The following is a 23,875-nucleotide window of genomic DNA, read 5'->3' as shown; positions in this document are numbered from 1 at the left end:
GGGTATTGGTGTGGTGTGTTTTGACGGTATTGTAATTCTTGTCTTCATGTGAGCCTAATTTTGCTAAAATTGGTGTCAGAGCCTTTTTAATAAGACGTTATGATTTTGGCTTCAATTTGGGGTTTTCTTATTCTCTTACGTGCACGTGTGAAATGCAAAGCATATTTAATGAGCGAATGCTTCAAATGCTTCCAAATTAATTAAAAGCAGTTCCACATCTGGAATAAATCCAGTACCTTTCATGGATGGCTTCAACTTCATGGTTTTTCCCTCTTGTGAGAAGCCCTGTGAATATCCCCACGCGGATGCTTGTGAAAGCTGGAGTGGCAGAAGCCAGGCTTATTTTTCAAAAGAGAGTGATTTGAAGCCTACAGAGATCAATGGGATCTCGGCCTTCATTCCAGCAGACTTTGGATAAGACCTAGTAATATATATAATTATAGAATATGATATGCCTATGTACGGTCAGATATTTTCAGGTTATTCTGTCTTGAAGGTAGCTGTGCAAGTCTTAATTAAAATGTGTTGTTTCTCATGGTTCAACTGCTGTTTAAATTCATTCAGATTTCACTGGGGCTTGAATTAGGCACCACAAACAAAAATGTGTTTTTATAATGAACTTTTTTTTCTTCTCCACTCTCTGTCCCCAAAAGTAAATAAAATTATGAGATTTTTCTCTATGGGAATGTTGTGATTTAAACTGACACAAATAAGTGACCTAAAGATAGGCTTATTGCATAGATAAAAAATGCGGGGTTGGGTTGTTTGAACTGCATTAGCATCAGAATAAGAAACGGCAGGGCGAGTTGGCCGAGGTGGCCATGCAGAACTGGGGAGGGTTGTTCTTTGGAAAGCCTCTGAGCTGGGAATTCTTTTCTGAGCCATAAATAAATAAATCTGTGTCCTGAGCAATTAATGAATACAGAAGTCTGGGCAACTTTAAGCTGTTTGGGATATTTAAAAAACCCATATGGTGCTTTTGTTAGTGTTGATTTCCATTTTCCCCCCTATTGTTTTCATGTTAAGGTGGGCTTTTTTTCTACTTACTTTATTTTTGCTGAAAAAAAATGCTGATGAAAATGTTTTTGCCAGTGCTTTTCTGTAAAACCACTGTCAACTCCCACATCAGTTTCAGCATGTGTTGCACCAAAATGCTGCCTCTGAAACTTTTCATCCCCCAGATACAGATCAGGGTTGCAGACAGCTTAGTGCTTTAAGTACCTTGTCTTTGGAGTTGTCCTCTGGCTGCTCGTGCTGATTACTCTGAGGATGTCAAGAAAATTATCTTTCAGGGATCCTACTGCTGTGGTCTCTGTTGGTGGTAGGCAAAAGAGAAAAACAGTGCTGGTGAAGTGGATGAGGTGACAGTACAGTAAAATGGAGTGGGAATGAGAAAGTTCAGTTGCGTAACGGCGCTGAGTGCACAACTGCTTCAGGTACAGGAGTACAAGACGATGCCTTTAGAAAATAAAGCTTTTAGCCAGTCTGGTAACTTGTTTATGAAGTTATAGAGGGGGTTTAAAGAAAGCAATCTAAAGAGAGATCTATGGAAGCATCAGATAATTATGTTACTATGAGCCAGATTTGCAGATATACTGTTAGAGTGCAGAAATTGCCTTTAGGGCATGCTGTACAACTGGGATATATTGACAAAGAGAGAGAAAAAAGAGTAGTGAGAGGAAGCTATGGCCCTAAATTGTAGAGCCTTTTAAGAAACAGTCTTAGGCATAGGAGCCAGCTAAAAAGGTTAATTGGGCAAGATCAGTTATTGTGGTGTGCGAAAGTGAGCTTCAGAGCTTTAGAGGAGAGAACACCAGACAAAGCAGCGAAGTCTTTCATGAGATGAAGCTGTTTGTGGTGGTAAGAAATGAGGATCAGCCCCACACCGATCTGGAAGAGGGGGAGTGTAAGAAAAGCGACAGAATTTTCTTAAGATGTTAATATTGTTTCAATGATGCAAGACCCCCCCAGAGCAGTGTGGATGGAAAGGGAAGGGCGACGAGTTGCTTTTGGATCTGCATACAGAGGCAGCAAGGGTTACAGCAGGAAAGGATTAAAGTTTGTGAAAACTGAGCAGACAAGGCACAAAAGAGGAGGCAGCATGAAGATGATGGAACCTTTTTTACAAAATCAGCACAGTGCCTGAGAGCATCCAGAAAAGCGACAGAGTTTGTAAGACTGCATGTGCCATTGGGCAGGAGCTGGCAGTCAGGTTATTCTAGCATTTGGCTGTCTCTGCCTGAGGCCACGCTGGAAATACTGTGTGTAGCTTAGGCTATCTGCTTATATATAGGGTGTTACAGTCATGGAAAAGAATGAGCCAAAAGGAATGTAAAGGTCACAGAGAAAGATTACAGGGACATCCGATGGAAGCAGCAGGCATGTTGAGGTATGTGCTCCTATAAGGCTGTCACACGTACTGGAAAGGAGGAATACCAAAGTTCATCCATAAAGTGACAGGGTGCTTGAACCTGGCTTTTATATTCAGTGGTTGTTGGGTAGAATAAGCTGCCACAGAAATCAGGAGAATAAATGAATGCTGCTGAAATTGAGCCTAAAAAATAGGGATTTGGTGTGATGATCTAAGTGCTAACACCAAAAAGCACTTTATTTTGCATTGGCTTCCTTACTGTAGACCTGCTTGTCCTCCTAGGAAACATCCCTGAGAATGAGCTGTTGATATCGGAGCATAAGTACTCATTTTTAAATTACTTTTAATAATGTGGGCATAAGCGAGCTTGAGTTTATCCATTAGCTTGGTGCTAATGCGGATTTCCGACCAACGGGCTCCCAAGAAGAGTTTCCAGAGAAGAGCAGAGTTTCAGTGTTTCTCCTATTGCACATTTCAGTTTGCTGAGAAGTTGGAGCTAAGGGCAGCATCTCTGCTTCTTTTGTTGCTGGTTATGTCATTTAATTAGTGCCCATCATTACAGATTTCTGAACAGCTCTCATGAAGGTGAATATGGGCTTAGAGAAATCTGCAACTCTGCAGAGGAACTCTAACAAGATGCTAAGAAGGGGCTGTTCATACAGGGCAGACAAAAGGGTCCTTTATGCAAAAGTAGCTTGTTAGCTTTTTGTTTTTAAGCTGTAGCATGTCTAAGCGATCAGGGTGTCACACACTAATAAACTGGCCAGTCCCTCTGGCATAGACATTCTTGATGGTGATTTAGAAGGTGCATTTATACAGTAGCCTCCAACTTCATTACTGCGCTGTCTCCTTGGATACTGAGCATTTTGCATATAATTACAACAGGGTCGTTAACAATGCGTGGTGGTTCTAATGGTTTTAATAAAGTTTTTCATATTACGTGGTTAATGATTCTCTTTTTCCTTTAATTTTCTATCAGAGAGGAAAAACAAGAGGAAGTGATTTTTGTCAGCTAATTTGCACAACTTCTTTTGAGCCAAGAACGGGTTTTATTTCATAAAGTGTGGAAATCCTGCATGCTATTTGTGGAATTATGTTGCTGAATGGGCTGTAAATAGGAGTTGAAGTGCTACTATTCATTGCAACATCAAATTCACACTGTTTGGGAACAATCTTACAATAGTAAAGAAAAAGCTGTTTAAATGCTGGGCAGTAAACAAAATTTGTTATGGGTGTGAAAGCATTTAAATACTTCATGTGTCTGTTTAAGGCTTGGGTATTTTGATAGTGTTCAGTATGTTTCTCGGAGGTACTTTCTGCTCTTTACACACCATCTTGGTTGCCTCAACTCCGGCTGTTGTTTGACAAACAGTGTGAGCTGCCATGGACATGGAAAGGATCCCTCCCGCCTGCCCCAGGCACCCGTTCCCATCTCCCTCCCTCCCTTTTGTTCGCAGGCATATTTGCAATAGGGCAGCTCAATCCCCAGTGAGAACAAAATAAAAAAAAAAAACCCACCAAAAAAAAAGGAAAAAAAAAAAAAAGGGGGTGAGCCTGGGACAGCTGCTTTGGTGGCCACGGTAGCTTATCCTGCTGTAAAGTGATCACCAAGCTGTGGCATTACATGTGCCTGAATATAATTTGGTTTAGTTGTGTAGAGTGTCTGCAGCTATTGCAAAGAAGTTGGTAGGAGCGTCAGGCTGTGACGGCTGGTCTCAAACGGTGATGTACGGCGATGCACCGCACGTTGTGGCCCATCGCTGATCCTGCAGGTGAGCATGCAGCTCTCTCTGTGTTACTTCCATGCCTGCAGCATGTCTGCTTGTTCTGCTTCACGCAAAGGGTGCGTTTATATGCACTTGAGGAATGTCTGTTCGGGAGCAATATTTTTGCATGTCAAAAAAAAAAAAAAGAATGCTTTTGTGTTCTTTGAGACCTCATTAGACCTTAGGATATCCCCTAGGAACACAGCAACAAGGATTTAAACTCTTAAATGGCTGTACCTGTCACAGGCTGTGTAGTTACATGAGGTATGAGGGCAGCTGGGCATGATGCAATGGGTTGTACATGTGTGTGTTTACACCCCCACTCACACTAGAAGTGTGCTCACTTACGGAAAGCATTTTAAAAGTTTGAACCATATTTTTAGTGTTAAAAGAACTACTTTTTGTTCCTACCAATACTTTTTCTTCAGAGAAACAATATATCGTATAGTTCTTTTAATACAATAAAACAATTTTTTTGAAAAGCCACAGAATACAGAATTTAATACAGTAGGATTTGAACATAAATTCTAGGGATGCATGTGTGATGGCTCTTTTACAGTATACTTAATTTTACTGCAGTCCTCATAGTGGCTTTCATATGCCAAAAGCTATTGAGAGCCTTTTCTTATAAAGGTGGTTTAGAAATATGTTATAGCCACAGACATTTTCTCTTGATCCATAATAGCCTCACAAGCCAGACATGCTTCTTTTTTCTCCCTTCTGTATGGATTTGTAATCTTGCTGGGTTTGTTTTGGTAAGCTGATGCATTGCTATTTCATAACTCTTACTTTTTTTCTCTATACTTTCATCGTAAAAATACAGAGGAAACAGTTGAGCTTCAGATCAGACAAAGTTATTCATGATGACTTTGGTTTTTGACCTGATGCTCTCTGACACAGCTTTTTTTGTTTGTTTGTTTTTTACCTTTCTGGAGATTTGTAGCAGTCAGATGGAAATGTCAGCTGACTTTCAACCGGTGTGTAGAGGAGCTTGAGGAACAAAAGCTATATGCAAGTAGAACCTTGCTAAGTGAAACTTCATTTTTAAGTTGAGGTTTTAAATCCAGCAGCAGCGAACCTCACTGAGCCCAAGCTAATAGTTGTTATTTAGGGTGGAGTCCTTTTATTCAGGAAGGACCTTTGCCCATCTCTTGCCAGAAGAGGGGAAAACGAAGAGCATGTGGCTGGGAGGCATGTGGTGTGATTTTGCTTCTGTGGGACTCTGTAAGAGGGAACATCCATGTGCCCCTGTGCAGGAGCAGCCCCTGGATGCTGCCCACCGGCACAGGACCTTTGGCATGGGGCAGAGCGGCGGAGCAGCTCGGCACAGCCACATCTGAGTTTGGGAGGCACAGAGGGGTATCTGGTGGGATGATACTGGGTAGTTGGCACTGCTTTCTCCCCTCCCAGCACACAAACAGAAGACATGGAGCCAGAGGCTGGTTATGTTTCCAGGATGTGGATGAGCAGCTCGGGGAGGTGTGACCTGCCCCATTTGCATTGGCGAGCACTAAGTTGGATATTCAGCATTGTTTGATGTGAGGGGTCCACCTTGCTAACAACTTCTCTGCTTGTCAGAGTGTGTAAGGGATGGGGTAGCTCCCATTAGGAAGAGTTAACTGCTGGGGCTGTGGGGAGTTGGTGTGACACCACTAGTGTGTGGGCTCCCAGCAAGCAGGGAGAAGTCCAGACCAAGAAGGCTGGCAGCAAACTGGGGTGAGACATGATGAAAGCACAGTGAGAGGGACCAAGCCTGAGCCTGTCTCATGTATTTAGGTGATTTACCACAACCAGCGTTTGGTGGAGTATGTAGGGGTCTCCTATGTGACTGGAGCAAGGGGCTTGAGCTGTTGTGCCTGTTTCCTAATCTGGAAGTGTGTTGAGTGTGTGTGATTACCTGTCCTTCGAATATGCATGAAAATCAGGGAACTTGAGGGTACCACTCTCAGGGCTGGCGTAGGTGCTTTGCAGTCAAAGCTACGCTGACAACCAGTGGATGTGGATGCTTCAGGGAAGCCCTGTATCCATAAGGATTTCAGGAGGTAGATATTTGAGGGAACATGCTTCTCCCAAGGGGAGCATGGAGCTCTATTAGTGAAGGGGGCTATAAAAAAACCCCAACTTTTAAAAATTATTTTTTATGATTTTGACATAGGAAAATGGCTAATAAATGAAATGATCCTCTTCCTGAGCTTCTGCCTCTAATGCCAGATATTAAAAAGGCACTTTTCCAAGGTGATTATCGAAACTCTGCATTAAGAGATACCTCATTTAATCTACCGTATGTTGATTGCCATGAAGATATTTTCAACAGATAGTGTGCAGTGGTGTCTGTCATTCTCCAGGATATAAATAACGGCTGGACTGTAGATGACTGTGCGGCTAACTGATGGCTTATGGGTAACCTCTTTTCTGGCACAGAAATAATGGGCTGTTTGTTCCTCCAGCTGAAATCCTGATGTGTTTTGATGTTTCTGATTTACATTTTTAGTGCTGTTCCTGATACCGTTTGGTGTTCTGGGAATGGTCTTTACACTTAGTGTTTATCTTGGAGCATTGGTTTTCCAACAAACAAACATGTGATTAGCAATCAATGGTTTTGTTATAAATAAACAAAAGCAAACAGTTCAGCTTTAAATAGTGATCTCTGCTCTGTGGACCTTTAAATTGGTCTGTTCCTGCAAAGTTGGACCTTTCCAAACATGCAACAGCCTTTGAGGGACTCCCAGCTGTGGCAACTGAACTGGCTGAGTTGGAAAGCTGAAACCGTAGTGGTTTGAGTTGATGTCTGTTTAGCTGAAAAGTGGTTATTGTCTCAAATATCTATGCCTGAGCCGACCATTGGAGGGGGGCAGAAACATGCGTGGTTTCAGTATGGGTAACATTTGAATGCAGTGGGAGATTCAGTGTGCAGAAGACGCCAGTGTTGTGGCATTCCTTCAATGGCTGCGCAGCGAGGCACAGGTGCGTGGTGGAGGTGGGACCAGAGGTGGGACCAGAGTGCCACCAGCACTCCCTTGTGTGCATCAGAATTAGCATGTTATAATATCCTATGCAAAATAATTGGATTCAGCACCTTGTCTGGATTCAGGTATTTCTGATGCAGATAGCAGTCCGGACAGCTTTGGTGGAAAGTTTCTTCCTTGCAGTGCTTTGGCCTTAGCACATGGGCTGGAAAGGAAATTTCTGGGTTTCTCTTGTAACTTGGTTTGGTTTAAGGCTGACTCCATCTCCCTTTCTATTTCCACACGATGTCTGCGGTGTGGATTCCACTTATCCGAGAGAAACTGTGATGTATTTGACCTGATGTATCCATGCATTGCTTCTTACTTAGGCAGGTTAACCAATTTCCATGGCCTAAGCTGGATGTAATTTTAAACAGTGGTGGCAGTGCCCTTTCTTTAAACGCTGCCTGTTTGAAGAAACTGCAACCTTTCTGATTTTTCACACAGGAAGGTTTACAAAGCAGAAACTGTATTCATCAACAGTTGTTTCTCTTTGGTTTTGGGTTGTGGTATTTTTTTGTGAAGAGTTGTGGGCCAACAGTGTTGGTCCAAATTTTCAGAGGCTACTTTGTCAGAGGGCCCAGCAGGAGGCCATTTTTTGGGAGTTGTCTTTCAGAAAGGTGGTTGCTCTGCAGTGCCTGGAAGTCAGACCCATATAGACATCCTAAATTGGTTGTAGACAACTCAAGTGGGTTGCTCCAGAAGTAGAAGTAGAAGCAGAAGCAGAAACAGCTCTGTGTTATGCCTGTGGCACAGCAGCAGGTGCCAGCACCCTGCAGATTCCTGCCCTATCGAAAGAAAAGTGTTCGCTGGTAAACCTAGGTTTTGTTCTCAAATCTCAAACTTGTTGAGAATCTCAATCAAAATATTTGCTCCTTGCTCTTCAAGCATGATTGCTTGAATGAATGCTCTTCAAGCATTGCTGTGTGTCACAGCCATCTCAAAGAAAAATGACATTGCAAAACCAATAATCTAGTTCCTAGCCTCAAGAAAGAGAAAATATTTTTTTTTTCTTTTTCTCTGGAATCATAAAATTTAGCTATTTCTCAAATGGTGGTTCTGTTTAATTGTTTTTCTTCTTAATTGCACCTGGATGCATCCATATGCCGCCTTCTGAGACTTCTTCCCAGATTGCTCAGGCAACGCCGTTTTCTCAGGTCACGTTGAATGTTGCTCCTGCATGGACCAAACACCATCAAGTTATGGTAGAACTGGAGGATCAGCAATTCTGGCTGAACCTTTGGACAACAAGCCTGACATGCTGTGGGCAAGAACATGCCTCTGCCTCTGTGCGTGGTAAATGGCACTGTGCTGGTTATGGGTAGGTGTCTCTCAGCGCTGCTCGCCAGCCCTTCTGGCTTGCCTCACCCACCAGGTCCCATGCTCTTCATCTGCTCAACCCTCCCCTGGCTTTTCCCTTCTTGTTCCATTTGACTTTGTCCATACTTGCCTTTTCAGCACTAACTGCCACTGCAGGAAGCAATCCCACTGACACTACCTCTCTGTCCCTCAGTATATAATTTTGGGACAAACATGGAGTTGGGCTTATCCCAAGGTCTGGCATGGAGCGAAATGCTTTATCCCATACTCCCTTTGTGAAATCCTTACTGGACTGTCATTATTTTGACTTGGCATCTCACAGTCATACAATCATGGAATGGTTTGGGTTGGAAGGGGCCTTTAAAAATCATCTAGTCCAACCCACTAGTCTTTTCCCCTGGTCTCCATTTTATGTTGTGTTTTTCATATGAAGCTGCCAGCTGGGAAGAAGCTTTTGTATATTCATGTCTCTCTCAGCCACCCTCCTTTTGCCCATATATAAAGGCCTGGACCATTTGAGCTGCCCTACCTCCACACACGGAGTGTCTGAGGGAGATATATAGTATTTTTTTTTCCTCTGAGAGTAACAGCTTACCCAGTCCTTACACCTACATACCTATTATGGCCCTGGAAACAGTAGTTGTAAATCTCATAGACTTCTTTCTTACTATAAACTATATCCAAATAGTTTATACAAGCCTGTGCAAGCTGTCAGAAGGAGTATGTGCAGTATTCTGAACACAGAGCAGACCCGTGGCATCAGCCAGCAGCGCCCAGGGACTAGTGGCAATGGGTTTGCAGGAAAACTTCCATGGAGGAGAGTGCAGGGTGGCAACTGAGCCTTGCGTGGGAAAGGTGGAAGATGCTTTTTCAGCTGCAGGGCCACCACATTCGCATCGGTGCTGTGCTGAGGCTCTCATAGCACTTATTGCATTTTTCACCAGGCACCGTAAAAAGTAGAGATTGGATTGCTCTAGGGTTTCGTACAAAAGGCTCTCTGGTCTTAATTGTATTTATTACTTGCATTAGAGTAAGGGTAAGATTTGCAAAAAGCCCAGTCAAATCACTGCTGAAGTCCCAATGTAGGCAGCTGGAAGGCGCTGCATGGCAGGGTGCGATCCTGCCTGCTGGTCCTTGGCAGCCCTCCGGGTGTGTGAGCAGAGCCTTTGCCCCTGAGGTTCAGAGGTGCAGCTCAGTAAAGAACTGTCTGTTTGGGGGGATCCAAATTAATGTGTAGTGAAGGGAGACCCAGGGAAAGACTAGCAGTAGCAGGAGGGCGACTCACCAGCCCTGGATTTTTTACATTGATATTGTACCTAGAAAGAGTTTTCAAACTAGGGCTCCTTGGATAGGGGTCAAAGTAGATTTATGAGATAAACCTAAGGGAAAAAAAAGCCAAATAAGCAAGAAATAGTATCCTTGAGTATGTTTCATAAGGAAGCAGGTAGCAACCATGAAAATAACTGGCTCATTTTGAAACTGCCCCAAAGCTTCTCCATTTTACAGTGATTAAGAAGCAGGAGCCTGGGGGGATTGGAGATACACAAAGCATGAAAACTGTGTATCAGCCTTTGTTTCCCTGGGGCAGACCACCAAGGGGCCAGCTCAAATCCCTTGTAAGGTGGTTCCCAGGAATTCTGTTTCAACAGATCTCGCATGGCGGCAAATTATTCCTCCCCTCTCCCCTGCTACCGTTTCCCCAAGCCATGTTTCATGCTCGAGGGGGAAGGGAGAGTCCGACAGACCCTTTGCACCCGCTCCCTTGGAAGACAAATGATGCCTGGCTCCTGCTCGCAAGTGGAAGCATTTGCTGATGAACTGATACTTGGCAAAAATTGGTGTTGTATGGAAAAATCCCCAGCACCTGCCAGCAAAACAAAGTTATTCATAACATACGGCTGGGTGGCTAAATCTTCACTTCCTAGGGACGGCCTGGAATTACACTTGCTACATGCTGAGTGGCTTTTCTCCCGTGTGAAATTATATGCAGGCAGCGGGAGGATTTGCAGCTCTAAGGAAGGTTAGGATTTATAGTGCTGTCTCTTGCAAGGGCTTACTCTGCAGAAATGGCCATTTTGTCTTCATCTTCTCTTTTTGGGATAAACACATCATGATATAATCATATATAAGGAAAGTCATATCTTTGTGCTCATTGGGGAGCAGGTAGCCCCATTAATATATCCCCTGTTGTAAATCTCTCAGTGTCAGTCAGCTTTTTTTCCCTCCTGCCTAGAGTTGAATGCACACTTTTAATTCACTTCCATATGGCACAAATTCTAAGTTCTTATTCTATATTATGATTTCTTTTCCTAGCCAGGAAATTGTTAGCTTTTCCTAGCTGGGTAAATTATTGTGGGGTATAGCTCTAGGGTGATGTCTGGCTAGAGGAAATGCTGTTTGAACATGGTTTTTTCCCCTATTCTCATTTGACAATGTGCTGATAATATTGCCTGTGTAAGGAGGGGCGTGTATAAAATCCATGGCTTTATCTAGTCTATGCCAGGTGTTCGCTGGTAGAATGATGCCTTGGTTCTATGAGTCTGGAAGAGTTTTCCATAGTTCTGTGCTACAGAAGAGGCTCCTTCTAGGAGAGGGCACTGACGTACGTGGGCTCCCACCTCATTGTAGCAATACCAACAACAGATTGCGACAAACGTCTTTTCCTGTTATTGATGCAGCTTGGTGTGAGCCTTAAATAGGTAACAACTACAAACCAATCAAGATGCTTAGTAACCTTCATTGCACTCTTTTTGCAGACCCTTCTGGCCTGGTCACGCAGAAGTTTTTGTGTCGGCAGATTGCTGTTGGTGATAGAAAATAGCACTGAGAATAAGACGCTCCATTCAGGTGCATGGATTTGCCTGCGTGACAGGCTTGTAGATTTGGTGTTTTGGTTATTAGACTATGACAATATATAGGTTACTGCCGATGTTGATGTTGTTTGAGTGGAAGGAAGGAGTTGTAAGACTGAGGTCACTTCCAACAAAATTAAGAGCCTCTGCTCCTGCTGCAGATGCATCACTTCAGTGCATACTATTTAGACTTTGTGTGCATGTGAAGTTAATGTTCTCCTGCCTCCTAAAAAAGACCTTTATATTTTTAAATATAACTTTTTGCTGTAAAGCTGCTTATTTTCTAGATTTTAAGTAGCTACCCTTTGAGAAAGAATTGTGACAACCCTCCTGAGAAAGGAGTAATATTACCAAATTTTAGTAATTTTTCCATACCACGAGCCACCACTACTGTCCTATGTGGGGAGGCGCCTTCCATTTCCCAACTTCTCCAGGAAAAATACCAAGGAAGGTAAAAACCTTTAAGCTGAGGTTTCTTGACCCCTTTTTCATATGCACACAGGTGCATAAGTACCTTGACTCTCAGAAATTTGCCATCTGAAGTTAGGAAACAGTTTTTTCTCCTGCCACCCCAGCAGACCCTATAGGTTAAGAGCCTTGTGGTGAAGACAGAAGTTGAAGCACAGATTAGTTTCTTCTCTCTTCTCTTTCAGAGGACCTGTAGAAAGTCTTAAACAGTTGCATTGTATTGTATTAGCTAGCCACATTGCCTAAGTTAATTTAAGGAAATATCCTTATCTCATAGAGTCTAATTGGGCTTGGAGGGCAAGCAGAGAGAGAGGAGAGGGCTCTTTTCTTTTCCCTATTGTGGCATGCTAAAAGTGTATTCATTCTGCATGCCGAAGGCGCTTACCTGACATATTCCCTATATTCTCTAAAAGTGCCTTTGGCACTTTAATATTTTCAGAGTTTACCCAAGAGGTACATGCATTGTTTTCTTTTTCAAGTATTTTATGGTATGGAGATCTTTGGGATTAGAAGAAATAGCCTTGGGAGAGCAAATCAAACAAAGCCAGTAAATCAGCTTCATCAGGGCCCAACTTAAATGCCACTATGCAAACACACAATGCATGGGGAATAAACAAGGGGAGTTAGAGGCGAGTGCACGCCTGCAGGGCTATGATCCTGTTAGCATCATGGAGACCTGGTCAGGTGGCTTTTATGCCTGGAGTGCTGGAGTGGAAGCATACAGGCTTTTTAGGAAGGACAGGCAGGGAAGACAAGGAGAGGGTGCTGCCCTCCATGTCAGTTACCAGCTGCAGGGCATGGAGTTCCTTCTGGGGATGGAGGAGGAGCCGACTGAGAGTTTATGAGCCAGAATTAAAGGGAGGGCAGGGGCAGGTGGTATTATAGTGGGAGTCTGCTACAGGCCACATGACCAGGAAGACTGAGTGCATGAGGCCCTCTGTAGACAGATCTATAGATAGCAGCAGCCTCATGTTCACAAGCCCTGGTCCTCGTGGGGGACCACCCTGATACCTGTTGGAGGGACAACACAGCAGGACATAAGCAATCTGGGAGGTTCCTGGAATGCATCGACGGTAACCTCCTTCTCCAAGTGGTAGAGGAGCCAACAAGGAGAGGTGCTATGCTGGAGCTCGTTCTCAGCAACAAGTAGGGACTGGTGGGGAGTGTGAAGCTCAAGGGCAGCCTTGGCTGCAGTGACAGTGAAATGGTGGAGTTTAAGATCCTTGGGACACCGAGGAGGGTGCATAGCACGCTCACTACCCTGGACTTCAGGAGAGCAGGCTTTGGCCTCTGCAGGGATCTGCTTGGTAGAGTACCATGGGATAAAGCCCTGGAGGGAAGAGGGGCCCAGGAAAGCTGGTTAATATTCAAGGATCAACTCCTCCAAGCTCAGGAGCGATGTGTCCCAACAACGAGGAAGTCAGGCAAAAACGCCAGGAGGCCTGCATGGATGAACAAGGAGCTCCTGGACAAACTCAGACACAAAAAGGAAGCCTACAGATGGTAGAAGCAAGGACAGGTAGCCTGGGAGGAATACAGAGAAGTTGTCTGAGCAGCCAGGGTTCAGGTTAGGAAAGCTAAAGCCCTGACAGAATTAAATCTGGCCAGGGACATCAAGGGCAACAAGAAATGCTTCTGTAAGTAAGTATGTTGGTGGTAAAAGAAAGACTAGGGAAAATGTAGGCCCTCTCTGGCAGGAAATGGGAGAGCTGGTTACCTGGGATATGGAGAAGGTTGAGGTACTCAATGAATTTTTTGTGTCAATCTTCACTGGCAAGTGCTCAAGCTGTACTGCTCAAGTCGCAGAAGGCAAAGGCAGGGACTGGGAGAATGAAGAATCACCCACTGTAGGAGAAGATCAGGTTCAAGAACATCTAAGGAACATGAAGGTGCACAAGTCCATGGGACCTGATGAGATGCATCCGCAGGTCCGAAGGTAACTGACAGATGAAGTTTCTAAGCCACTATCCATCATATTTGAGAAGCTGTAGCAGTCAGGTAAAGTTCCCACTGATTGGAAAAGAGGAAACACAACCCCCCATTTTTAAAAAGCGAAAAAAGGAGGACCTAGGGAACTACAGGCCAGTCAGCCTCACCTCAGTGCCCAGCAAGATCATGAAGCAGATCCTTTGAAACTATGCTAAGCCATATGGAAAAAAAGGAGGTGATTGGTGACAGCCAACATGGCTTCACTAAGGGAAAATCATTCCTAAAAATCTGGCAGCCTTTTATGATGGGGTTACAGTGCTGGTGGATAAGGGATGATCAACTGCGGTCATCTACCTGGACTTGTGCAAAGCATTTGACACTGTCCTGCACAACATCCATGTCTCTAAATTGGAGAGACATGGATTTGATGGATGGACCAATCAGTGGATAAAGAAGTGGCTGGATGGTTGCACTGAAAATGTTGTAGTCAACGGCTCCATGTCCAAGCGGAGACCAGTGACAAGTGGTGTTCCTCAGGGGTCGGTATTGGGACTGGCACTGTTTAACATCTTTGTTGGTGACACGGACAGTGGGATTGAGTGCACCCTCAGCAAGTTTGCAGATGACAGCAAGCTGTGGGGTGTAGTCAACATGCTTGAGGAAGGGGATGCCATCCAGAGGGCCCTTGACAGGCTTAGAGGTGGGACCATGAGAACCTCGTGAAGTTCAACAAGGCCAAGTGCAAGGTCTTGCACAAGGGTACAAGGGTCAGGGTAATCCCAAGCACACATACAGGCTGGGCAGAGGATAGATTGAGAGCAGCCCTGAGGAGGACGACTTCAGGATGTTGGTTGATGAGAAGCTCAACATGACCCAGCAATGTGCACTTGCAGCCCAGAAAGCCAACTGTATCCTGGTCTGCAAAAAGAAGTGTGGCCAGCAGCTTGAGGGAGGTGATTCTCCCCCTCTACATCACTCTGGTGAAACCCTCTGTAGTACTGCTTCCAGCTCTGGGGCCTCCAACATGAGAAGGACATGGACCTGTTGGAGCGAGTCCAGAGGAGGGCCATGAATATGATCAGAGGGCTGGAGTACTTTTCCTGTGAAGACAGTCTGAGAGAGTGGGGGTTGTTCAGCTTGCAGAATGGAAGGCTCTGGGTAGACCTTATAGCAGCCTTCCAGTACCTGAAGGGGGCCTACAACAAAGCTGGAGAGTTACTTTTTAGAAGGGCACGTAGTGATAGGACAGGGGGTGATGATTTTAAACTAAAAGAGGGTAGATTTAGATTAGATATAAAGAAGGAATTCTTCACTATGAGGGTGGTGAAACACTGGAACAGGTTGCCCAGAGAGGTTGTGGATGCCCCATCCCTGGAAGTGTTTAAGGCCAGATTGGATGGGGCTTTGAGCAACCTGATCTAGTGGAAGGTGTTCCTGCCCATGGCAGGGGTGTGTGTGGACCTAGATGATCTTTAAGGTCCCTTCTAATCCAAACCATTCTACAATTCTGTGATCACACAGCAATTGTTTCATATCTGCACATTGAATTAAGGCCTGGGCAGTTCCTGGGACTTGAGTCTTCCTTCCCAGTCTGTTGGGCTGTTATGTTCAGATGCAGTCCAGACTGGAGGTTGCCAGAGCCAAGATGAGAAAAAGAAATGATGCTCATACCTCTCACAATTCCTCTAAGGAGCACCAGCCGCCTACAGGTCCCTCTAGCTATTCTGCAGGGTCACATAGTTAATCTCTGTTCAAGGAGCGAAGGAAAGTGACTGAGTGGAGAACTGAATGTGAAATTATAGAGTTCTCAATGATATTCAAGTTCATTTTAAAGAGTATTACGAATCAAGACACACTATTTCTCCATTCCTTCCTTCCCACTTCAAGGCCAGAGTATTTTATGTGAGCTAGAGTGGAAAGATGCCGGACTTTTTGTTATCTTGTCACCTCCTTGGGGAGTTAGAAGGAGCTTTTTGGTTTTAGTCTCTGCTCTTGTTGCTGTTTCTTTTCTTCAGATTAACCATGTTGAATAGCACCAGGGAAGTTGTTTGGTTTTTTTTTTTAGTAGCTCCTGCCCAAACTTTTCAAAATCAAGCAAAAGTAATCACAACCTTTCTCTTCAGTTGAAACCATAACATTTTTTTGACAAGAAGTGCCTTTAAAGAAATGCCTCTTAATCTACAGTGGGTTGCTTTGTACTTTTTTCTGTAACCTATCCCATTACATTTCCTGTGCGTTGAGTATGTATGCATTATGGCCTCTTAAAAACAAATATCCCAGAAGAAAGGAATTCAGTAAATGAATAAAACATTCTTGGGTAGCCCAAGTGGCAGTTTAATAGCTCATCCATTGGGATTTTCAAATAATATGATGATGGCCATATAAATATGTGGACAGATTAATAACTTCAATGAGGAGCTTGTTACAACTCTGCATGCCACATCTGAAATGAAATCAAACTCTGAAAGTGCTGCTGCTGAAGGTCCAATTTTTCCAGTGGCAACCCTGAAATTATACCTAAAAATACACAAACTGTGTGTTGGTGTAAATATATGTATATGTAACTAAAACATGCATTCACAAACACACACATGCACATACATATGTTGGTTCTGGGTGGAATTTAGTGTTTCAGGCCTGATCCTGAATGCACTGAACCACTAAAACTTCATAGATTACCGACGTGACTGGATTTACAGCAGTGTATTTGAGATTAGGTCTTAGCCTTGGCTTTCTCTAAAAATAAGTAGATAAATGGAATGGGATCTTAAGGTTGTCATGTTATATTGCCTGGAATATACACAACTTTTTCTTTAGGTTCACCTAATCACATATTTATAAAGCTATATACTTTGATGCCTGGCAGAGTCTGTAACCTTGGGTATGGATAACCTGAAGGTAAAGTTTTAAGTAATTTTTGCTTGTAGCAATGAATTTCTCAGGAAAACTAATTTCTAATTATGGTGGACCTGGAAACTTGATGTTAGTGGTCATGAGTGATGGAGAGAAGTCAGCTCAGACTGAACTACAGTATGGACAGGAGAAACTAGACCACCAGGTGAGGTGTAAATAAGATAATACAATTAATTTCATTACTCCAAAGACATACATTTCTGGGAACCTGCTAAGCTGTGGTGAAATAAGGTCTGGGTGCTCATATGAAACATAGCATCAGCCTCCATTGTAAGGCAGCAAAAATTCTCTTAGCAGTGGGAAGATGCTGGTATTGCAGTACAGAGGTAGGATGCTGAAGTGCTCATGGTAAAAGGCAGCAACACAGTGATTTGTCTGTTGAGTATTTTAGTAACGCCACATCACAGAAGAGGCACAGCCCTTTATATTGTTATGGGTTGGGTGTCTCTCATTAGAATTTCTCATTCCTCTTGGCTGGCTTTTCCTTGGCAGCATACCATATACTGGTTGTATTTTCTACTTGAGAGCATCGTCTCCCATGCTAGGCTGAAGCGGCAGCTTTTAGTGGCAGTACTCAGAGATTCACATAAAGCCCCATGAAAATAAGGGACTTTGATATTTTCACACTGGTGGATTAAGTTGATGAATGTTCGCTGTGCTGAAAAATAAGGTACCACTGCTCTGATCTTTTAGTTGAGTGAAATGGCAACAACAATTAAAAAAAAAATCTTTCCTAGCTGAAGTAGAAAAATTCCATCCTGGGTCTCCTGGGGATCAACCTGAGCCTGGGGAGAGCACAGGGAGACCTGGTCTCTCACATACACAAAGCATACTGGGGAACTGTACGTATTGAATGTATAAACTGTATGGGTTGAATGCAGGACTCGCATGATACATGCACAACAATTGAGTGGGTGTATTCAGAAAAGGAACTGCCACATGTAGTTCTGTGGGGATTTGCCTGTTCCTGGGGAATGCAGGTCCAAGAAGTGATATGATCTTCCATTTTAATTTTCTTGCTTATTTTGTTGGTCTAATAGAAAAGAAAAAAAAAAAAAAACAAGCAAATTGAGGGGGGACAGCAGCATGTGAAAATAAGTGTACTGAAAGATGAGTGCCTTGATAATTGATCAAATTGATTAATATGTTAAGCAATGGGATATAGACTGTGGGATCAGGAAGTGTTTTGTGTGCATGTTATAACATCAGTGTGATAAACTGATTGTCATTAGTACTTAGAAGTGCAACAGTCATTCAGTTACACTGGAAGTGATAACTAACATGAATTCGTATTCCAAAACTTGCATGCGATTTATAAATCTCCTAGGGGATGTTGAAAGCATGTTGGAAATTTAAATTAACCCCTGTCATTATCGACAACTTTTCCTATCCTTTTCCACTCTGTATTCTAGCTTGGAGAAAACTAGGTTTTCAAGCAGCTTTTAAATGACAATGAGAACAATGTATGTGTGCAGTGGGTCTTTCAATAATTGCCTTTTAAAATTGATTTTTATGATTTCCACGAGCAGTAGCAAATGTACTCTCTAACAAAGAAGCTTATTCACACTGTCTCACTGTAAGCACTTGCCTAGTTTCCTCAGGCTCCTTTCCTCTCCCTTCAGTGGGAAGCAATAAGGAGGAGCCTGACTCACAGCTTCTACAGCACCCTCCAGAAATCTTCAGCCAGTGTCTTTGCTTACCTTGTCTCCATTTAACTTCCCAATTTAGATCCCTGAAGTGAGGCACTGGGACTGTTCCACAAAAGGACTGTATGGAGGAACTCTGAATCTTCCCCAAATGAATGCTTATTAACTGCATTTGAATACTTATATTTATAATGAGCCTTTTGAAATCAGTGGAAAGGCTCTCACTGCTTTCAGGGGGCTGGAGTGGGACAGACTGGACTGAGACAGACTGCTGGTGATGGAGCTGTGTGCCTTCTTTTTAGCCAAATTCTGCTTGGCATTGCCAAATTGAAATGTCATGCAAGCTCAAATTCACTCCGTCTGAGCCAAGATGTGTTTACACTCTTGCTGGTTGGGATGGCCCATTGGCAACAGGACAGGCAGAAGATTGGAAGGGGTCTTTATCCTTCTTAGTTTGGGATGGCAGTAGTACACAGGGAAAGGAGCATTTGTTGGACGTACAGAAAAGAATTTTCTTCTGTGTCCTCATTTAATATATGTTACCCAGTGTATTTGGTGGAAAGTGGTGACCATAATGACAGATGCATTGTGGTACCTATGCAAGAGTAGAGTAAAGTTGTAAGGACTATCTCAGCTGTGCTGTTTTCTAACTTGACTCATTCCCTGGGAGCTTTATCGAGCACTTTTATTTTTTTAATTGTATTTTGTCTGTTCTCAGTATCTGGATATGTGTATGTATACGTATATGTGTATGCAATTGCATTTAATTAGCTAGAATTCATCCTGAATTTTGATTTTTCTGAAGGTATCTGTAATTAAAGTAGTGGCTGGGTAGCAATTTTTAGGTACTACTTGGTTTAGGTGGCTCAAATTTCAACTGTGTGACCTTTCTTAACTGTCCATAAAAAAGAAAAAAAAGAAAACATTTGACTATCACAATGCTACATGCGTAATGAAAATCCTGTCTCCTTTCCAAACATTGAGACTAAAAAGGAGTTTTCCAATATGCTCTGAAAACAAACAAGTTTAGGCTTAGTTGGAACTACTGGTAAATCAAAACAATGATTTCTGTCTGTGGTTCATCCTCTCACATAAACTAATTCAAATGTGTGTGTCTGATTTTAGATTTTTTCAATAGGATTATTATTCTGGACTGTACGCATGTGTGTATAGGCGTGGTAGGGTCTCACAGGGTTTTTTATATTAAAAAAGTGTATAAACATACATACATATATTTATGTATTATGTGCTGTATGGTCGCATGCGTACATATTACAGTCACACACATGTAAAAATATAATCCAAAACTGGTGATTTTGTGTGTGTATATAGTGGTGTCCCTTTCTGTTTTGTTAAATATGCAGTTACTGTTAATTGCATATATTTTACTTTTAATTAGAAATTTGAGAAGTAATTTTGACATGACACTTCACAGTACAGTTTTTGTCTCTTGATCAACTGTTTCCTGTTTTCTTTCTTTGTCACAGGGTGAAAGAATGATGTGATGGAGGTGAATATGGGCCGCTGGTCAGGCTCACGGCCACCTCCGTCATGCCTTGCCCTTCTGATTGTCAAGTTCCTGGCGTCCGTTTGCCAGGTAGCTCACGGGACAGCCCCTCTTGGCTTTCACTTTACACATTCCACTTACAATGCTACGGTGTATGAGAATTCAGCAGCAAGGACCTATGTCAACAGTCAAACGAGGATGGGCATTACCTTGGCTGACCTTTCATGGGATATCAAGTACAAGATAGTGTCTGGCGATGACGAGGGCTTTTTTAAAGCAGAGGAAGTCATCATTGCTGACTTTTGCTTCCTAAGAATAAGGACTAAAGGTGGGAATTCTGCTATATTGAACAGAGAAATCCAGGACAACTATTTATTGATGGTGAAAGGGTCTGTCAGAGGAGAGGACTTGGAAGCATGGACAAAAGTGAACATCCAGGTTTTAGATATGAATGACTTAAGACCTCTGTTTTCACCAACCACATACTCTGTCACAATAGCAGAAAGCACTCCTTTAAGGACTAGCATTGCACAGGTGACTGCCACAGATGCGGATATTGGGTCCAATGGTGAATTTTATTATTACTTCAAAAATAAAGTTGATCTCTTCTCAGTTCATCCTACAAGCGGTGTTATATCTTTAAGTGGCCGGTTAAACTATGATGAGAAAAACAGATATGATCTTGAGATTTTGGCTGTGGACCGTGGGATGAAGCTTTATGGAAACAATGGCGTAAGCAGCACTGCCAAGCTTTATGTTCACATTGAACGTATAAATGAACATGCCCCAACGATAAATGTAGTAACCCATATTCCCTTCCCATCAGACAAGGAGCCTACTTATGCAGTTGTTAACATTGATGACCTAGATGAAGGAGCCAATGGAGAAATAGAATCTGTTTCTATTGTGGCTGGAGATCCACTAGAACAGTTCTTTCTGACTAAAGAAGGTAAATGGATGAATGAGTACAAAATCAAAGAAAGAAAGCCTATTGATTGGGACAGCTTCCCATATGGTTATAACCTGACTCTCCAAGCCAAGGACAAAGGATCTCCTCAGAAATTTTCTGCCGTCAAACTGGTCCACATTGCTAGTCCCAAGAAAGAAAGTGTCCCCCTGAAGTTTGAAAAGGAAGCATATGATGTTTCGATCAGTGAATTTTCACCTCCTGGTGTGTTTGTTGCAGTAGTTAAGCTGGTGTCTGAGCCACAAGGTGTGGAGTATAGAATATCTCCAAGTGAGGAAGCTGAGTATTTTAAGATCAATCCCAACACAGGCCTTATTACTACTGCTCGTCCTTTGAAAATCATTGAAAAGGACCTCTATGAATTAGAAGTATATATGAACAAAGGCGGTGATTTAAAAGCACACGTTACTGTCAGGTTAGAAGATGCCAATGATCACACTCCGGAGTTCCAGCAGCCCTCCTACAGCTCGTTCGTCAATGAAAGCGTCCCTGTGGGGTCAAGCGTTTTGGCAGTTTCAGCAGTTGATAAAGATAGGGGAGAAAATGGGTACATAACATACAGCATTGCCAGTCTGAACTCACTGCCATTTACAATAAACCAGTTTACAGGTGTCATCAGCACATCTGAAGAACTAGATTTTGAGTCCTCACCAGAAAGCTACAGGTTCGTTGTGAGAGCTTCCGACTGGGGTTCTCCCTACCGCCATGAAAGCGAGGTGAATGTCACCATATACATAGGCAATGTCAATGATAACAAACCCCTCTTTGAAAAAGTGGCATGTCAGGGAGTGATTTCATCTGATTTTCCTGTTGGTGGTCACATCACTGCTGTTTCTGCAATAGACATAGATGAGTTAGAGCTTGTGAAGTACAAAATAATCTCTGGAAATGAACTTGGCATTTTTTATTTAAATCCTGACTCTGGTGTCCTGCAACTTAAAAAATCTCTGATTAATTCTGGCATAAAGAACAGCAATTTTGGCCTTAAGATAACGGCAACTGATGGAGAGAACTTTGCTGATGCTATGTTTGTTAATATTTCAGTAGTTCATGGGAAAGTGTCTTCAAAGACCTTTAGCTGTAGAGAAACTAGAGTTGCTCAGAAGCTAGCAGAAAAATTACTCAAAAAGGCAAAAGCAAATGTGAAGCTGAATTTGGAAGATGGTTTTCTTGATTTTTATTCGGTGAACAGGCAGGCACCACATTTTGACAAATCCTTCCCTACTGACGTAAAGGTTTCAGAGGATTTGCCCATTGGTGCCACCATCCTGAGGATAAAAGCCTATGATGCAGACTCAGGCTTTAATGGGAGAGTAGTTTATACAATTTCTGGTGGTAACGTAGATAGTTGTTTCAACATTGATATGGAGACGGGGGTACTTAATGTTCTTATGCCCTTGGACCGTGAGAAAACAGAGCTCTATCTCCTTAATATTACAATTTATGATTTAGGTAATCCACAGAAATCTGCGTGGAGACTGTTGACTGTCACTGTGGAGGATGCAAATGATAACATGCCTGTTTTTTTACAGGACAGTTACTCAGTTAATATTTTAGAAAGTACAAGTCTTGGTACAGAGATTATCCAGGTAGAAGCCAGAGATAAAGACCTAGGATCCAATGGGGAAGTGACTTACTCAGTACTGACAGACACCCAGCAATTTGCCATCAACAGTTCTACGGGAATGGTGTACGTGGCCGATCAGCTAGACCGGGAATCAAAAGCAAATTACACACTGAAGATTGAGGCCAGGGACAAAGCAGAGACAGGCCATCAGCAGTTTTCTGTTGTGCCTCTGAAGGTTTTTTTGGATGATGTGAATGATTGCTCTCCAGCCTTTATACCATCCAGCTACAATGTGAAGGTCCTTGAGGACCTGCCAGTTGGCACTGTCATAGCTTGGTTGGAAACTCATGATCCAGATCTCGGCTTGGGAGGTCAAGTCCGTTACTCGCTGGTGAACGATTACAATGGGCGGTTTGAGATAGACAAAGCGAGTGGTGCCATCCGCTTGAACAAAGAGCTTGATTACGAGAAACAGCAGTTCTACAACCTGACTGTGCGTGCGAAGGACAAGGGGCGCCCCGTTTCTCTCTCTTCTGTTTCTTTTGTGGAAGTAGAAGTTGTGGATGTTAATGAAAATCTCTATACACCCTATTTTCCTGACTTTGCCGTCATTGGATCTGTAAAAGAAAACTCCCGCATTGGTACAAGTGTTTTGCAAGTTGTTGCTCGTGACGAGGACTCTGGAAGGGATGGAGAGATCCAGTATTCCATCAGGGATGGCAGCGGCCTGGGGAGATTCAGCATAGATGAAGAAACCGGTGAGTTTTGTGTCTAATTTCCTTTTCCCTTCATAGAGGTTTTTTGCAAAAGCAAAGCTTAGGTATAATTATTTTCTACCCTTAACAAGAAGTTCAGCTCTTCTTAACAGGCAAGATAAAATTATAAATAAGGATTTTCCAGGCACAGCAATGACATGATTTAATTACCTGGTTACATTCATCACTCTGTGGGTGTAAAATAATATGCATTGCTTTTCAGCAGCTATGTGATGACTCCATTTAGGAAGCAGTGATAGTTATGGAATGACTCGCTTCCAGTCACAGTAAATCCAGTCTGTTGATCATTGTAAATTACTCGGGTCACCTCCACAGAGTTACAATGCTCATGACTTGAATGTGGTGTTAAACCCAATGAAAGGAAATAAGGAGCATGAAACAAGAATTATTTAATCCTAAAACCTATTTTTTTGTCTTGTTCTTATTGTTGGTGGAAGTAATTTTTCATGGAGTTAGCAGTTTAGAATGATATGCCATTCTGTATAATACGCTTCCTTGCAGCATGGTGTTCATCAGTGTTGTCATGGTTGTATAAAGATGGAAATACAGGGAAAGATGCTAAATGTAAACCAACCGTGCTAGCTTTCCCTTGGAGGTGGTAGCATATGAACATCAATGTTAGAAAACAGTATTAATAGAGTTAAAATTTTCAAAATTGTGAACTTCACTACTGCACCACCCTACGGGAAAACGTGGAAAATACTAAGTGTAAAAGGCTATCTAGAAAAACACTTAACAAGCTGGCTGTTAAATATCTGATGGCTGTCGGGAGCAATCGTGCAGCTGTG

At 42.8% G+C, this 23,875-nt stretch overlaps 1 protein-coding gene across 1 annotated transcript in view; it reads left to right on the top strand.

The window, feature by feature from the left end:
• FAT3 (FAT atypical cadherin 3) overlaps positions 1-23,875 on the top strand; it is a 432,050-nt gene that overhangs the window by 72,723 nt on the left and 335,452 nt on the right. The window contains exon 2 of the mRNA XM_064441382.1: positions 19,758-23,069. Within this exon, the coding sequence (XP_064297452.1) occupies positions 19,775-23,069 (3,295 nt within the window). The 5' untranslated portion in view covers positions 19,758-19,774. The remainder of the gene's footprint in view (positions 1-19,757; positions 23,070-23,875) is intronic.

The sequence above is a fragment of the Phalacrocorax carbo genome, chromosome 1, assembly GCF_963921805.1.
Source record: "Phalacrocorax carbo chromosome 1, bPhaCar2.1, whole genome shotgun sequence".
Lineage (NCBI taxonomy): Eukaryota > Metazoa > Chordata > Aves > Suliformes > Phalacrocoracidae > Phalacrocorax > Phalacrocorax carbo.
The sequence above is the reverse complement of the archived record's forward strand: the minus strand, read 5'-3'. Positions and strand labels throughout refer to the sequence as shown.